Source organism: Oncorhynchus gorbuscha, linkage group LG12 (assembly GCF_021184085.1).
Source record: "Oncorhynchus gorbuscha isolate QuinsamMale2020 ecotype Even-year linkage group LG12, OgorEven_v1.0, whole genome shotgun sequence".
NCBI classification, from domain to species: domain Eukaryota; kingdom Metazoa; phylum Chordata; class Actinopteri; order Salmoniformes; family Salmonidae; genus Oncorhynchus; species Oncorhynchus gorbuscha.
The window spans coordinates 22,145,234-22,163,326 of NC_060184.1; the positions used below are offsets into that span (position 1 = coordinate 22,145,234).

The 18,093-nt window shown below is 43.0% G+C and overlaps 1 protein-coding gene across 1 annotated transcript in view; it reads right to left on the reverse strand.

The window, feature by feature from the left end:
- LOC123990707 (band 4.1-like protein 2) overlaps positions 1-10,241 on the reverse strand; it is a 63,399-nt gene extending 53,158 nt beyond the window's left edge. Inside the window, 3 exon segments of the mRNA XM_046291476.1 lie at positions 990-1,220; positions 2,967-3,535; positions 10,076-10,241. Of these exon segments, the coding sequence (XP_046147432.1) occupies positions 990-1,220; positions 2,967-3,521 (786 nt within the window). The 5' untranslated portion in view covers positions 3,522-3,535; positions 10,076-10,241.
- Positions 10,242-18,093: the final 7,852 nt, after the last annotated feature.

The window sequence follows — 18,093 nt, forward strand, 5'->3', positions numbered from 1 at the left end:
TGCAAGAAAATGTACTTTTAAATCTGCTAATGTTTTGTAACCCTTGAATGGTCTTTCAAGAAAATAAGCTTTAAAATGTGCAAAATTGTCTCTCCAACAATAAGGGTGTGAACAGTTTGTGTGATGAACAGTGCTTGTGCACATAGAAATAGGTGGGGGGGGGGGGCAGGATGTTCTCCAATGCTGGAAGGGGAGCCTGAGTGAAAACGTTTAGGAACGCCTGATTTAAGACAACTAGATGAGAAGAGTTCCTTAATAATCAGTGGCCTTAATTCATCAATCAAGTACAAGGGAGGAGCGAAAACCTGCAGGCCCTCAGTGGAATGAGTTTGACATGTGAACTAGGCTATTAATCTGTCAGAACACAGGATTAAAAAGGGTAGGCTATTTTTTCCTCTGAAGGATAGAAGGCAATTACCACAAGCTTCAAAATAACCTTGGAACTCCTCACAATATACACTATAGTAAACACTTGAAACATCTGGTCTGACTTCTATCACCAATATTCAACGATATGTGACTCATTTCAGGAAACTAGGCGTATGTCGCACGTCACTACTTCACAGGAGCAGCATTTGAATATAAGCATATTTTTTTTTATCAATATGTTTTTGGGGGCAGAAATGCCTTCTGGAACATTTGAACTTTCATGTGCCTTAAACTTGTATTACATCCATAAATACAAATAAAATTGGTAAATTACGATTCTAGTTGGTTTAGCCATGGAAAAAAAGCAGGAACCTTCCCACTAGCCATGACTGGCTGGACATGCTGAGAGATGAGTTTAGATTGGTCTGCCACGTAGCAAGTTTCTGTCTATTACGTGAGCTGATATTTTTTTTGCAACATAAGACCGAATCAAGGCGGTCGGTCACATATGATCTGAAGTGATCAGAAACTATTATATTTGGAGTCCCGTCCAGGATCTGGACTTTGATATAGTGTGTGTTACTTTGCTTAGAACAATGGGATAGACTTAAGACACTCACCTCCACCTCACAGGGGAACTGGCTTCCATCCAGCATGATCACATGACACATCACCATCTTCACCTTCTTGGTCAGTTTCAGAGGCGACTTGATAAAATAACGCCCTCCCTCGGGCTTCAAGCTCTCTTCCTGGTCTTTCTTCTCCTCTCCTCCTTCCTCTGTTTCTTTTTTCTCCTCCTCCGCTGCACTCTTCTCCTGAGATTTCTCTGATGCTTTCTCCTCCTTAGCAGGCTAGACACAAATCACCAAGAGGAGAATCAGAGACAGAACAACCCTTTAAATCCATGCAGGCCATTTTGTCAACAGTGATTTGTCAAAGAGTAGCCTAGTTCTGCTTAGTGCCATAGATTGTTGGCACGGCTCTGAGAACCAAGAGTGTAACTTTGATGGCAGTACACACTTCTTTTAACCAGCAGAACTCATGTTTTCCATTGGCCTGATCACCGCAGATGATGTCATCGGGTGGATAAAAATTTAAACATGGACAAGGGCTTGGCTGGAATATCGACAAGCACAACGAGGAGATGTTTCTCCTGCAGCATAATAGCTTGCAGGGATCCCAACATACCGTAATTGCTGGACTATAAGCCGCTACTTTATTCCCACGCTTTGAACCTCGCGGTTTATACAATGACGCGGCTAATTTATGGATTTTTCCCGCTTTCACAAGATTCATGCCGCCAAAAAAAACTGAGCACAGTCACATAATGTGACGTGAAATCGAGCGCGCTCAAACTTCATCATTCTGATTACGGTAGTCATTTTATCACCCTCATCATGGCAAAGACACTGAGAAATGCATATGATGCAGCTTTCAAGTTGAAGGCGAACGATCTGGCTGTTGGAAAAGGAAAGAGAGCTGCTGCACGGGAGCTTGAGTCGATGATAAGACGTTGGAAACAGCAGCGTGAGGAACTGACTCAGTGCAAAAAGACAACAAAGGCTTTCAGAGGGAAGAAAAGCAGATGGCCCAAAGTATTTGCAGCCACTCGACATCAGTGTAAATCGTGCATTTAAGGTGGCGCTCCTTGTTCAGTGGGAGTCTTGGATGACAAGTGGGGAGAAATCCTTCACTAAAACGGGTAGCATGCGAAGAGCAACTTATGGTCAAGTCTGCCAGTGGGTCCTGACAGCGTGGAGCATTGTCAAAAAAATCCACTATCATCAACGGGTTTTGAAAGGCTGGACTGCTGCGTGTTGAAGGGGCAGCATGAGCTCAGCGGGGTATTTGCCTCCGGATGAAAGTGAGGAGAGCGACAATGAAAACGATCCAACATCGGATTAAGCAATTCTGAGGCTATTCATCTCCGACACCGAAGGAGATGACTTCAGTGGTTTCAGTGCACAGGAGGAAGATAGTGACCAAGTTCATTTGTTTCAATGTACAGGTAGGCACCTGCGGTTTATAGACATGTGCGGCGTATTTATGTACAAAATACATATTTTTTAATAATTCAGTGGGTGCGGTTTATATTCAGGTGCGCTTAATAGTCCAGCAATTACAGTAATACAAACGTCTTATTAAATAATATCTATAAAAGACCAATAAGGAGAACATTCAACATCTCTATACTAATAGAGCAGTACCTTTTCTGTGACTGAATAATACTGTATCAACAGACGGTTTTTTAAACTCATAACTCCTAACCTCAGGGTTGCAAAGGATGAACCTTGACAGAGAGCTCTAGTGGATTGAAATAAGTGGCACCCATTCCTCAGGGTCCCTGCTTGGCTTGCTGTGGTTGAATCAAGTTGGGTGACTGCAAGGTCAACAATGACACACTACTGTCAGCAAGCCAGCAGAGAAGAAGACCATCTCAATAAGTAAAGCTACAGTAAACATAATAATCTGGGTTCTCACCTGCCAGGAATCCATCTAAATCTGAGAATAGTTTAATTGAAAGACCAAAGCAAAGATAATGGAGAGACAGTAAGGGGTGTGTAGAGAATTTATATGGCGAATATCGGCTAGCATACCTGAGTTTCTGCACTGCCAGTGGAATGATTCTCCGCGTGTTCCTCTGAATTCACTTCCTCTTTCTGTTCTGGCTCCGCCTCGCCGTTCACTTCCTCTTCTTCAACCTGTGGCTCAGCTGCTGTGGTCGATGATGTCTGCTCTGCTTTGACCTGCTCCGCCTTTTCACCCTCCCCGTTCACCAGAACCACACCTCCCTCTTCCTTGGGTGTCACCTGGCTCTCTTTGAGTCCCACCACACTCTGAGACTTCTGCCTCTTAAGCCATGGAGGGAGGAACCTGGAAATGCCTTTCTTCTCTGAAGCTAGTGGTGAGGCTGGGGGCTCCTCTCCCGCCGGTCCTGTGGTGTTGTCGGCAGGCTGGGCCTCCTCCTGGTTCTCCTTTGCCTCTGCTGAGTCTGTGGCCAGAGCGGGGCTTTCATTGGACTGCTCAGCGGCCTCAACGACCTTGACCTTGTCTGTCTGGTTGATGGCTGGTCGTTCAGGTTCTGCAGGCTGCTCCTCTGCCTTCTCCGGCTCTTTTTTCACCTCTGTTTCAGATCCCACCTCTGTCGTCATGGTCCCCAGTCACACTGCACATAGAGAGAGAGAGGGAGATGGGGAATACAGTTAAACCAGGAGAAGACAGCTAGTGATGTGAGTACATATGATAGTCTATTAGCAAACAGATGTCATGTTGCAGGTAGGTCAAAGTATAAATCAATTATATTAGTTATTTTATCATGTAACAACTGAAAAAACAATGACGCAATAATATCAGCTGTACGTTTGTCAGCCGTGATTCCTTCTGACAGATTTCGCTGACAAATATTGGAGCTCACTAAAATGGCATGTGCAGTGGCCATCGATGGCTGGTTGCTAAGGAGCTAACTGCATCCCCCACCAGAGAGGAGCAGTAGCCACAGGCCGAACCAGGCTTCAACCCAAATATCAGTGACAAGGACACTGCTCTGCACAGCGCACTTACTCAACATGACAATAGGAGGACTCTGAGTTAAGAGATTCAGGTTTGCCACACCCGTCTCCATTTCACAGAAAAGGGCACAGCTCAAAATAAATCACGGAATGATAGAGCCGAGAATCTGGATAATGGTTTTAGGAGAATATTGGAGAATGTGAATCCGACAGATTGTTTTGGAAGCATCATGTTCCAGAGAGAAGGACGTACAGGTGAAGTCGGAAGTTTACATACACACCCTTTTCCACATTGCGTCAAACAACATTGACGAATACGCTGATTCGGTGAGCGAGTTTATTATCAAGTGCATCAGCGATGTCGTACCCACAGCAACTATTAAAACATTCCCAAACCAGAAACCGTGGATTGATGGCAGCATTTGCGAAAAACTGAAAGTACAAACCACTGCTTTTAACCAGGCCAATGTGAACGGAAAAAAGGCCGAATACAAACAGTGTAGCTAATCCCTCCGCAAGGCAATCAAACAAGCTAAGCGTCAGTATAGAGACTAAGTATATATCAATGACGTTGCTCTTGCTGCGGGCGATTCCCTGATCCACCTCTACGCAGACGACACCATTCTATATACTTCCGGCCCGTCCTTGGACACTGTGCTATCTAACCTCCAAACGAGCTTCAATGCCATACAATCTCCTTCGGTGGCCTCCAACTGCTCTTAAACACTAGTAAAACCAAATGCATGCTTTTCAACCGTTCGCTGCCTGCACCCGCACTCCTGACCAGCATCACCACCCTGGATGGTTCCAACCTTGAATATGTGGACATCTATAAGTACCTAGGTGTCTGGCTAGACTGTAAACTCTACTTCCAGACTCATATCAAACATCTCCAATCGAAAATCAAATCAAGAGTCGGCTTTCTATTCCGCAACAAAGCCTCCTTCACTCACACCGCCAAACTTACCCTAGTAAAACTGACTATCCTACCGATCCTCGACTTTGGCGATGTCATCTACAAAATTGCTTCCAACACTCTTGTCAGCAAACTGGATGCAGTTTATCACAGTGCCATCCGTTTTGTCACTAAAGCACCTTATGCCACCCACCACTGCGACTTGTACGCTCTAGTCGGCTGGCCCTCGCTACATATTCGTCGCCCAGACCCACTGGCTCCAGGTCATCTACAAGTCCATGCTAGGTAAAGCTCCGCCTTATCTCAGTTTACTGGTCACGATGGCAACACCCATCCGTAGCACGCGCTCCAGCAGGTGTATCTCACTGATCATCCCTAAAGCCAACACCTCATTTGGCCGCCTTTTGTTCCAGTTCTCCGCTGCCTGTGACGAACAAATTGCAAAAAAATAAAAATAAAAAATAAAAAAAAAAAATATCGCTGAAGTTGGAGACTTATCTCCCTCACCAACTTCAAACATTTGCTATCTGAGCAGCTAACCGATCACTGCAGCTGTACATAGTCTATCGGCAAATAGCCCACCCATTTTTACCTACCACATCCCCATACTGTTATTTACTTTTCTGCTCTTTTGCACACCAATATCTCTACCTGTACATGACCATCTGATCATTTATCACTCCAGTGTTAATCTGCAAAATTGTAATTATTCACCTACCTCATGCCTTTTGCACACAATGTATATAGACTCCCCTTTTTTTTCCTACTGTGTTATTGACTTGTTAATTGTTTACTCCATGTGTAACTCTGTTGTCTGCTCACACTGCTATGCTTTATCTTGGCCAGGTCGCAGTTGCAAATGAGAACTTGTTCTCAACTAGCCTACCTGGTTAAATAAAGGTGAAATAAAAAATATATATTTTAAAAAGTAGAGTTGCAATTCAACGGCTCAGACACGAGGGATGTGGCAGGGTCTACAGTCAATAACGGATTAAAAAAAGAAAACCAGCCTCGTCGCGGACCAGGATGCCTTGCTCCCAGACAGACTAAACAACTTATTTGCTCGCTTTGAGGACTATACATTTCCACTAACACAGCCCGCTTCTAAAACCTGCGGACTCTCCTTCACTGCAGTCAATGTAAGTAAAACATTTAAACGTGTTAACCCTCGCAAGGCTGCAGGCCCAGAAGGCATCCCTAGCAGTGTCCTCAGAGCATGGCAAAGACCAGCTGGCTGGTGTGTTTACGGACATATTCAATCAATCCTTATCCCAGTCTGCTGTTCCCACATTCAAGAGGGCCACCATTGTTCCTGTTCCCAAGAAAGCTAAGGTAACTGAGCTAAACGACTACCGCCCCGTAGCACTCACTTCCGTCATCATGAAGTGCATTGAGAGACTAGTCAAGGACCATATCACCTCCACCCTACCTGACACTGTAGACCCTCTCCAATTTGCTACCCACCCCCAATAGATCCACAGACAACGCAATAGCAACCACACTGCCCTAACCCATATGGACAAGAGGAATACCTATGTGAGACTGCTGTTCATCGACTACAGCTCAGCATTTAACCTCTTAAGTCGACACGACACGCATGCGCCCCATCTAGCCATCTGGAAATGCAAATGTGCTACGCTAAATGCTAATGCTAAATGCTAGACCCAACTATTTAAAGTCAATGCTACCAAATACTAATTGAGTGTATGTAAACTTCTGACCCACTGGGAATGTGCTGAAAAAAATAAAAGCTGAAATAAAATCAATCACTATTATGACATTTCACATTCTTAAAATAAAAGTGGTGATCCTAACTGACCTATTACAGGGAATTTTTACTGGGATTAAATGTCTGGAATTGTGAAAAACTGAGTTTAAATGTATTTGGCTAAGGTGTATGTAAACTTCCGACTTCAACAGTACCCTCTGAAATTAAAATGGACAAAGTGCTGCAGGTTTGATCAATGACTCAGCCAGTCTCCATAGAGACAAATTCACCTAAATTATCTACCCTGATTAAATCAGTTCATTTCCTTTCTCCTGATTACAAATGTGATTGTATTGAAAATATTAACCTTAGCTAGCTACCTCTAGAATTGATAATTAATGTACCTGGCATTCCATGGTTCACTTCAGTTACTTTTGTCATAATCAATGAGAGGAGCACATACACTAGGCAACACACAGGGGGATTTATGAATAGAAAATGGTCCCTCGCACATGACTGGCCACTGGGTTGAGGGAGAGAAGCCATTTTATGATCAGTTTTGGGTTCTGCAAATTTTACAGCAGGTCATGTGACATGTTGACACATGAATTAAGGAAGGCAGCAACTGAGAAGACTCAGGGGAACGGTTGAAAATATAACCAAGGAAAGGACATTCTAGTATTATTCTGACAATAAATAAAAGGGGCGAGGGACATATTGGTAGCTAAATGTAACGGACAGAACTGGCTAGGACACATTTCGGGCTTCTTCAGATTAGTCTTAATCAAGTTCAAACTGAAGTAAAAGACCTCTGCAACAAATCAAATGACAGAGCCCAAAAAAGTAAACTGTAGATGACATGCATCAACCGTGAGCAACTTAACCCAATGAATGGCATCGTAATGGACACTGCTTCTTCACTGATGTGTGGGCTACATTTAGGACACATACAGAAACAAATGAAGACATGCTGTGTAGGCCTAGGCTACACATCAAATTGGTTCAAATTTGACCTATTAAATCAATCTATTTGAAGAAATAGGCTACATCTAGGCCTAATCTAATCAAGAAAATACTATTTTGAATTTAAACATTGATTCACTGTGAATAATGCACCTTGATTGTAGGGCAGGCTCAGTCTGGTATGTGAAATCACAACAGAGATGACCTGAAATAGAATATTATGTTTAAAACTATAGCCTGCAGGTTCAAAACTCAACATTGCCACAGGGGAGCGACTAGCGCGGCCATTCAGTGGCATTATGGTCTGGCCACCCCAGCAGAGTGCAGGCTAAATCAACTAATCTGCAAATGCCTGCACATCATGAGAGTTTGTGAAACACAGCCTGTCAGAACCAAATCAAGGTCCTTGTCAGCAAAAAACTAAATGGCATCTTTATAGAGAGATGTGACTGACATGCTCCAGTCGCATGCCATCAGATCATTTCTTTAATAAACTCATACCATCACAGACATAATCCAGTAGACGGACACAATAGACCAGAGGTCAGACCAGAGGTCAGATACCCTCAACATATTCTGATCCTGGAGGTGGGTTATGGTTAGCCTAAGTGTTTTTGCTTGTAAAAACATACGTCTCGGTTTATGTCGTTTATATAATTGTCAGTTACCTTAGTAGAACTGTGGGTGACAGTCAGATGTATTTTAGGTGTGCGTGCGTGTGTTTGCTGTACACAACTCAAGTGTAGGCTACATGGAGGTGATGAGGGACTTGGCTTATCTCCAGTCGTATCAAACCCGTCACCACAACAGCCTATCGCTTCATTACACCAATTAGACACGTTTGGACAATTAAGTGTACACCGACAACATGTATACGATAAGGAAATTATTTTCTCTCGTTACAGACACTCACTGTGTGACAGCCTGGCTAGGTTTCCATCCAATTGAGAATATTTAAAAACAAATCTGCGTAAAGATATTTCTCACAAATGGTGTTTCTCCATCAAATTGACTTGTAGATAAAAATCTATGTGCAATGACAAAGTGCACATTAAATTACTTTTTTATTAAGTTTTCATGTACCGAATAAAAGTGCAATATGTTTCCATCGAATTTAACTCTACCACGTTAAATAGCAAATGTGCCTACTCTGATCTTGGCACCTGCGCTCTAGCCAACAACTCGCAGATACAGTGTGGGTAGTCTTGTCTACATGAGATTATGGATAAGAGTGAGCATATTTGTATTTGTCAAGGGTAGTCAAGCGTCGATCATCATGTCACCAGAATAAGACAGTCAATATTTACTCACCGTGCACTTTCACCACTCAGTGAAGTTCAGCACTTGTTTCATTTGTAGCCTAATAAAACTGCAGTTTCCCAGTCGTAGTGGGAGGACCACACACACCATATCATTGTGTGATTCCAAGTTTACTTCGGTATGATGGTTCTTATAATCAATATTTGCTCCTAAACTGTTTTCACCTCAATTTCTCACATACCACATTCTACCGACACAAAAGATCCCACATGCTGGATAAACAAATTGTTGGCATTTACACAACTGTGCCGAAGACAGCTGTGATGGAAACAGGATGTTATGATGTAAATATTTTTATAATACTCTATGATTTTACTTGCATAAAAACTGTGGATGGAAACGTGGCTTGTGAGAAACAATCTCTGGTCATTCCCAATTGACTGCAGTGTGTTTGTTGTTATTGTACTGTTCAATATGAAAATCATTATAGTCCAGGTAGTGCAGAGAGCAGTCTGCTCGGATTGTTTTGCTTAGTGTCTGCGCCCTACGAGGCATACCGTACCGGGAATGTTGCAGCTTCAAAAGGATCCGTACCGGGAATACCGTACCGGGAATGCTGCAGCTTCAAAAGGATCTGCGACAAGCAGGCTTTCATTTCCCCCTTAACCCACGACTCTACCCCAGCCTCCATTAAAAACGACACATCCCCCAACAGTGGCAGAAGAATACTATGAAAAAACTGCCATGGCTTCCATTCCGTTTCATCTTTAGACACAGGTTAGCTGTTTTATTGTAGCACGGTGTTGTGTTTGCGTATCAAGCGATTGAAAGACACGCCCTCGTATCTCCTCGCTTTGTGACAATACCACATGGGGAATTTTATAATCACCAACAGAGCACACATGCATAAGGAATACTGAAGTCTTAACCACACACACGGCCTGACAATGATGTGCTTGGGAAAACAAGGATGTCACTGCAACAACACCCAAGACAACACCCCTCACTGATTAGTCAAATCAAAACTCATTAAAAGCGGGTACATTGCCTAGCTGAAGACAAATTGCCAGGAAATTATTTTCAAATTCCAAAGCAAAACATTTGGTTTATCCCCATATCTACTCAACCTTATGAATCACAAGTTCCTGGAATGGCTGCGTCCTGATCACTCGGTGTCCCGCTAAAGTCAAATCAGCTGATTTAGACATTCTATCAAAGTGAACGGAAGATGAACTGCATTGACTATTAGCCAGCCGCGTCAGCCTCAGAGCAGTATCCTCAGTACAGTAAGCCAGTGCACAGCTGTGGTGCAGGGCTGGGTGTGGGTGTGAGCACCAAGTAGCGCCTTACCGTGATCTCTCCCCTCTGATGTCCGACTCAAGACTTCACTTTCCTGTCACCTTCCTGTGCTCTATTCCAGCTGATCAGCTTCCTGCTCTACACGCTGCGGTCATTACCGCACTCAGCACCAAACTCAGGGGGACAGAGAGCCAGAGAGAAGAATGAGGCTGAGAGAGAGTGAGCCAAACGTGACCGAGAGAAATAATGGGGAGGGAGGAGGGAGAGAGTGAACAAGGAGGCAGACCCCACCCCCGCAGTGTATGTGCCAAGAGAGGGGTTGTTGGTGGACACTAGCATAGATCTCTCTCCTCGTCAGTAGTGTCCTCTCTAGTCTCAGGGAACACTACAATCCAAATCTAGTTTAATAAGTCTCAAACCAGCTCTGTGCGGCAGAAGATCACTAACCACAAGCTTTAACATGCAGACCCACTGTGGTTTGATGCCCATCTAACCTAAATGACTGGAGTTTAAAGAGCCAGTCCTCAAGCAAAAAAATCAATTTTTACACATCATTCCAGAGCGTAGACAAGAGGTAGGCCTACTCTCAGCACAACAGAGGCTTACAGTACAAGAATCAACAAAGTTCTAACTATTATTCTAATGGTGTAAGCAGGCGCTGCCCTAAATTACTTTTTGGCCAAAGCTTTATCCCAATATTAGTGCCATCACACATACTTCTATTAAATGTATACTTATGCAAAAAAAGTATATTCTACTGCCATTTACTTTATGTTCTTATCTTGTATCATTTCTTATTGTTGTTGCATTGTCGAGAAGGAACCTGTATTTAGTTGGACGATGTATACCATGAGTATCCTGTACATACGACTAATAAAACTTGAAAACATTGGGTGACAGATGGAAGTCGAGTCATTTCAATGTACAGTGAATCTACAGTACACACGATAGTGGGAGTTAATAGCCATGTGTCCAACAATGGTACAGTAATACACCAGAGAATGGAGCACTTTTGGAGGGGCACTCTGAAGAGTCAGTATCCTCAAAGTGTGCCCTGTGAAGGGGTCCATGCCCCAAGAGAGATCAAAGCTGTGTGTCGTGCCGAAGCCACAGCCCCATCATTGGGAAGGTCACCGCAGGATTAAACTAAGAAGAATGTCCAGACAACCCAAAGGATGAAAATACCACAGACAGAGGCTCATTTCCCCGGGTCTCATGGCACTAAATGTCAATTTTATCTGTCCTCTGAAGCCTTCGGCAACGGTATCGAAGCACACCAAGAACAGATTTCTTTTTTAGAGGTCAAACAAGGAGTTTGTCTGTTAAATGGATACGGGGACGAGCAAATAGCCACAAGTTCCGGAACTGAAGCATATATTTTGTACCACATACCACAACCGCCATAAAAAAGCCAGACTACGGTTTGCAACTGCACATGGGGACAAAGATCATACTTTTTTGAGAAATGTCCTCTGGACTGATGAAACAAAAATAGAACTGTTTGGCCATAATGACAATCGTTATGTTTGGAGGAAAAAGGGGGAGGGTTGCAAGCCGAAAAGCACCTTCCCAAACGTGAAGCACGGGGCTGGCAGCACCATGTTGTGGGGGTGCTTTGCTGCAGGAGGGACTGGCGCACTTCACAAAATAGATGGCAGCATGAGGACAATTATGTGGATATATTCAAGCAACATCAAGACATCTCCTTTGCTTCGTAACCCTGGACAAGCACACCTGATTCAACTTGCCAACTAAATCATCAAGCCCTCAATGAGCTGAATGAGATGTGTTCAAGGGCTACAACTAAACTGTGTACTGTTGGGGGCAATCGATGACCAGGGTTGGGAAACACTGGTGTAGAACAAATAGCTTTATTTGTTGTTAAATTAGAAAATCATGTTATGAGATGCTGGAACAATTTTACTTGGATATTATATGCAGAAGATGACATTTGTTGGTCAATGCCAGTAAAAACTCATATCTTTACTTACAAGTTTATCAATAATTTGATGAGTTTATCAAGACAGATTTATCCCATGTGTTAAAACCCACTTGAATGTGTATTGAGCCACCTACCCCTAACCTCAATTTCCAATCTCTTATCTGGACATCTCCTTTGTGGCCTATGAATTCCTCCCATCGTCACCATCCATAGCTGAGGCAGTGACTGTGACCAACTTTGTCTCACGCTGCCTGCAAGTCCACAACAATATCGTGATCAATCACTGTCAGCCGCTGGGCTACTGTGTCCCACTGTCCCCTTCTGGCTGGCTCTCACAGGGTTGAGCAGTGAAGGACTAAGCGGTAGGCTATTTATGGCTTGAAGGGAAAGATAATAGATAAGAGTCCTAGAATTTTACAGGGAATCCATGACCATCACTGGTTTAGATGGTGTCTGAAGGGGTGATGTAACTGAGAGGAGTTATTCTAGGTGCCTACATGATCTAAATTGCATTCAGGTCATCTTCAGCCACACACACTGGCAGCTATCCATGCTTCTTTACCTGCTTAGGACACCAGAGAACACTGCAGCTCGTTAACAGTAACAATGAAGGGCATCAAATGTGGCTTCCTGTGTCTGCAAAGTTCCTCTTTGATTTGCAAGTGAAAGTAGTTTGTTGATGTCAAACTATACAAAGACAAGTGTTTACTGTGTTAAGTCCACCCCCAGTCGGATGGTTTAGGCTAATATTAGGTGTATCTACACATTACATCAGAGAGAAAATTTAAATAGACAGTCGCAAAAACACATGAGCTAGAGCCTGTCTCATGACATCATACAACCAAGAGGGTAAAGCACAGAAACTCCAAGTTCAGACTTCATAATGCTGATATCAAGACCAACTTAAAACATGCCAAATATAGCATTGCGTGAGTCCCATTTTTCCCTCACATCCTCAACTGTCCTTCCCAGAGATAAAAATAAGCTCCTGGCTGCAGCACTGCCGATTTTGCTGTGTCGAGGGACAGAAATCCAGAATCAGGGCATATCGCTTAACTCCAGCGTCAAGTTGCACTACATAAAGCCAGCAATAATACAGTGTGGTGACAGGACAGCTTTAGTTAATGGTTCCCTCCTCTTGGAAGCTTTTCAGCTGTTCCTAGAACTGATGCAGGGAAGGAGGGACTCCAATACCAACAACACAATGTATAGGACACAGCCCCACAGAGATACTGGGTTGATATTAGCACACTTCCTGGCCTCCGGTTTGCCCCTGAAGCATTTGATCTCTGTTGCTCAGTGTCTGGGCTAGATTTTATTTGGCCATAGATACTCCCACTGCAGGGACCCCAGTCCAGAGAGCCAACTTCCAGCTTCAACCCCTGCTCCAGACCGGGCTGGATTTCATCAGCGTGCTCTGGGAACCCACACATTCAAGAACAATTGCAAAACAGATTCATATTGAGCCCTTCATGATGTGCATAGCTTGAATGATAGCCTTTTTCTTTTACATGAGGATCCCCCCCCCCAACAGTTACTGTCCATTAGGACTTTCTCATATGGGTAGGAAAACAAAAGTGTTATAATAATGGCCCGTGTCAAAATTCCAAGCATTGTTTGTAAACTAACAAATATGCTGCCAAAAGATTTAAGCTCAAATTCCAGTCAGACATCAGATTTGAACATTCCTCTGATATTGACACACAAAACATAGCTGGCTGTTAGGGTGAAGTACAGTACATGATCATACAGATTAAAGCAAACACAGAATAACGCCTGTATATTCCAGACAGCTGTTGAGTCTGGTGGAGTTGTTATTGTGGATTAAAGTCTGTGGGCTAATGGACTAGTGATGTCATAGAATAAAAGCTATGGGCCCAGCCCTGGAATGGACCTCCTGAGGGAACACATCTGGGTTCTAGAGCAGTGACCACGTTCCGCCCAGGACTCCCACACACACACAATAGATTGGAGTCTAGAGCCAGAGGTTCTAATCCAACTCTGGGCTGGACCCCGAAAATATCATCTCCCACAAAGCAGAGAGAGCAGCTGGGCTGGGACGGACTGGGGTAAAACTAATCTAATGAATGATAACCAACCCTAAAAGTGACCCTCTCAAAGGCTCAACGGAGACTTGTTGAAACAATTATATAATTTATTAGTTTTTCTGTAGATTAGAGCATATCCTTTACGTGTGTCGAGCCTTAGGGCTACTTGAGGCAATTTTCCCAACAAACATGGGGATGAGTGGTATATGGTAGATACCTGTGAGGGTCATCTGTTGAGTAAAAATATGTCTTGCGTTAATCACCTGAGAAAAACAAACCATGTCCTAATCCTTGTTGACAATGCCAGCCATCTGTCACACTCAGACAAGAGTTTTGGGTAATGGAATACGTAATTTTCAAATTCAACCATTTCACACTAAACTATGACAAATTTAAACCCTGATGTGATTCACTGCAAGCCAGCCTTGTGACATGATTCAGTGGTTATCTATGACACCTACTGATAACAACCCTCCAGGATTTTGTTTTTCATCCACCAGAGTATGAGCAATGACAAATTCATTGAAATGGCACGTTGTCCTGAACAGTGAATAACTGGAAGAAAGAACATGTTTTGTCATCCGATGCAGCACTCCAAGAGCAAGCACCACAATGTTGATGTCCATAGATATACATCTATGGCTGAGGGAGAAATTAAGACGTAGTCCATAGTGCTTCCTTGCCACTGAGAGGTTAAAATTGTGTCATAATGGAGGGACATTCATGTGGAGAGGGCTCCAGTGTGCTGTGTTTAAACAGTAATACAGGCTGACTGTGCGCCCTACAAGACCGCCCATTCCCCCTTTATTCTCTCTGAATGTCTGAGTGTTCCAAATCAGTTAGAAATGCCCATTGTCATTCGCTAAATTCCCATCTCCCATTAGTGATTTGAGCCACGGAGATGAGTGTTCCCAAGGGGCCACATGGAGGTAATCTCTGCACAGGTGCACGCACGGGGATTCCCTTGGAAACACAACACAACTTTGTTTTTCAAGCTCTCAGAATAACAAATGTATTCCCTTAAATAGGGTTCAACTTTGGTCAAGAACAAAATGAGAAACCATTCAAGAATGTAGTCAAATTGTATCTAAACTATATTTACACATCGGGACATTTGACAATATTGTATCACAGCTAGCTGTTTCAAAACAGTATTTTTCCTTCATCTCCATCTTTTAAAATAATGAATTTCAGCACTTATTTACGTGACCGTTTTGAAACGCTAGGGAGGGGGAAAAGTGTTATGTAAAAAAATATATATATCTTTTTTTAAATAGTAACAAATAATTAAGGCAGCAGTAAAATAATAGCGAGGTTAAATACAGGGGGTACGGGAACAGAGTCAATGTGCGGGGGAACCGGGTTAGTTGAGGTAATATGTACATGTAGAGTTCGTGATGAACACAATTGTATTTTAGCGATTTTAAATGCACAAAAATACCTTTAAGAGCACCTGAAGCCCTTTTTTTTGTAAGGCAACTGTGACCAGATGCATATCCAAATTCCCAGTCATGTGAAATCCATAGATTAGGGCCTAATTTATTTATTTCAAATTGACTGATTTCCTCATGAATTCTATGAAATTGTTGCGTTTATATTTTACATTGATAGAAGCCACAATCCGCAATATTAAAGCTGATCTAACCCCCTAAAATGTTCCACTAGATTGACATAGGCTAATGATACTGCTGTTCGTTACTCATCTTGGTGGCTGAGGAAAACTAAAACGTGGACAGTTGTTTTAACATCTTTAAAGTGTGCATCAGAATTTGGTATGAAGGACCGCACAGCATTGCATCTTCAACTTGCATGTTCTGTTAATATGAATTAACCAAATCTAAATGAGATTTCTGTAATTCTGAGCACCGTTAGTGGACGCTCGAATCAGGTTATGCACCCAATGCATATGGTCCTGCAGATTTTCTCAACGGTCACATAAATTAAAATGTTGCCGGTCAAATGTCCGGTGCCACATTTTCCAAACGGACACCCTGATATATAAGTGATGGCTTTGAAGAAAATTAAGTTTAGGCAAGGCTTTTTTTCTCCTCTTCTAGTTTGTCAGCCTACTACATAGGGCTGGGAATGGCCAGGGACCTTGCGATACGATATCACGATGCGTAAATGCCGATAGAATCTTGAGAATCGCAATAAATATTGTATGTATTGTGATTAGATACTGTGACTTCATTTAGAATCGATGTTTCAAACATATTGTTCACCATGTCTGCTACAGAGGGACAAGAGCGAGCCATGAGAAAACAAGTTGATCAATCATTGAAATAAAAATATTGGAAAAAAATAGTCTCCCTATTTAAAAAATAAATTTAAAAAAGGGATGGAAAAAGGGTGTTAAGGTGCAGGTACAGCCAACTAGAACAAAAATATATATATCAAAGAAAATAAGACACTTTCAAAAATACTACATCACTACGGTGATATAAATTATTTAAAATAAATATCAGTTGTTTCGACTTGTTCTTGGCTCTGATGACAGTAAATCACCAGCAGTCCTTGTGGGAAATCGCTGTTTTTTGGCAAGACAAAGTATTCGTTACACTCAAATAAAGTGTGACTGCACAGGAGGACCGTAGCAGAGCAGCAGCCTGTTCCGCCAGGCCAGCTCTTAGTAGTCATAGTTAGGGGCCATGTTTGTTTTCCAGAGAAGGAGCCATCAGCACCTCCTGCAATCTGCCCTAAACAGCCCTGTGAACTTTGTCCCCGCGGAGTAGGCCTGGGGTAACAGGAAGTCTGACGTGGTGACAAACTCCATCCGTCCCATTCAGGCCTGGCCGTTTCCTCAGTCTCATCCGCTAATCCCCATTCCTTTATCTCTCCCTCTCCAGCATGAATACAAGGGCATTTTTGTCTCACTAAAGGGTATGGAAAACTGAACTCTGCAGTTTAAAGAACATCCTCACGGTGTGATTTACTTTATCAAGGCTTATGGGGGGGTCCAAGCAGTGTTTACCTTTTGAGGGCAATTCAAAAGCTTTCTTTTGACACACAAACTCACAATTCTGCACTACTCAAACAAATCCTTCAGCAGCTTAAAATCAGGCTCCTTAGAATAATCAATCCAGCTAAATCTGTGGGCTAATAAGAGTGGTCAATAACTTCCATCTATTTCCCTTTAGCTGGGGTTGAAAAAGATAGCGGTCCAAAATAGACTTATGGCCAATAGCCTCCTCGGTTTACTAAACCGATCTGCTAATAGTGGATTAAAGATCTTGAGGATCCCTCCGTTTGGCACGGGCTACTTGTCGTGGTGGAGGATACAACAAGGGGCTGTGAACACTGCTTCAATTAGTATTCCACGGTGGGTCGGACACATTTCAGACAGCCAGAGACGACCCTCGGAAGGATAGTCTTTGCTGTGATCATCACTGGAATTCCCCATACAGAAGCAGAATCAGTGGCGCAGACATTTTCCTGATGGGAAAAGTGGGATCGACAGGGCATTCATGATTTTCCAGTGCTGCTGCCCCAGTAACCAGAAGTAGAGCGGCTGCACTGCCGAAATATCTTGTTTACACAGCTTGGGGTTTCGTCACTGCTTCACCATCCTGCAGGACACCCAGCAGGAGACACTGATGTGTAGACTACACCAACATAGTTTTGGTCATATACTGTGTGTGAATATATATATATATATATATATATATATATATATATATTTAAAAACACTGTCAAACAGACCATTCCAAAATCAGGGGCATTAATATAGACTTGGTCCCCTTTGCGGATATAACAACCTCCAGTCTTCTGGGAGAAGAGAGCAAGAGCATTGGTGAGATCGGGCGATTAGAGCTTGCTCGCAGTCAGCCTTCCATTTAATTCCAAAGGTGATTGATGGGGTTGAGGTCAGGGCTCTGTGCAGGCCAGTCAAGTTCTTCCAGACTGATCTCAACAAACCATTTCTGTATGAACCTCACTTTGGAAGCACAGAATCATCTAGAATGTCATTGTATGCTGTAATGTTAAGATTGTCCTTCCCTGGAACTAAGGGGCGAAGCCCGAACCATGAAAAACAGCCACCATTTTTCCTCCTCCACCAAACTTTACAGTTGGCACAATGG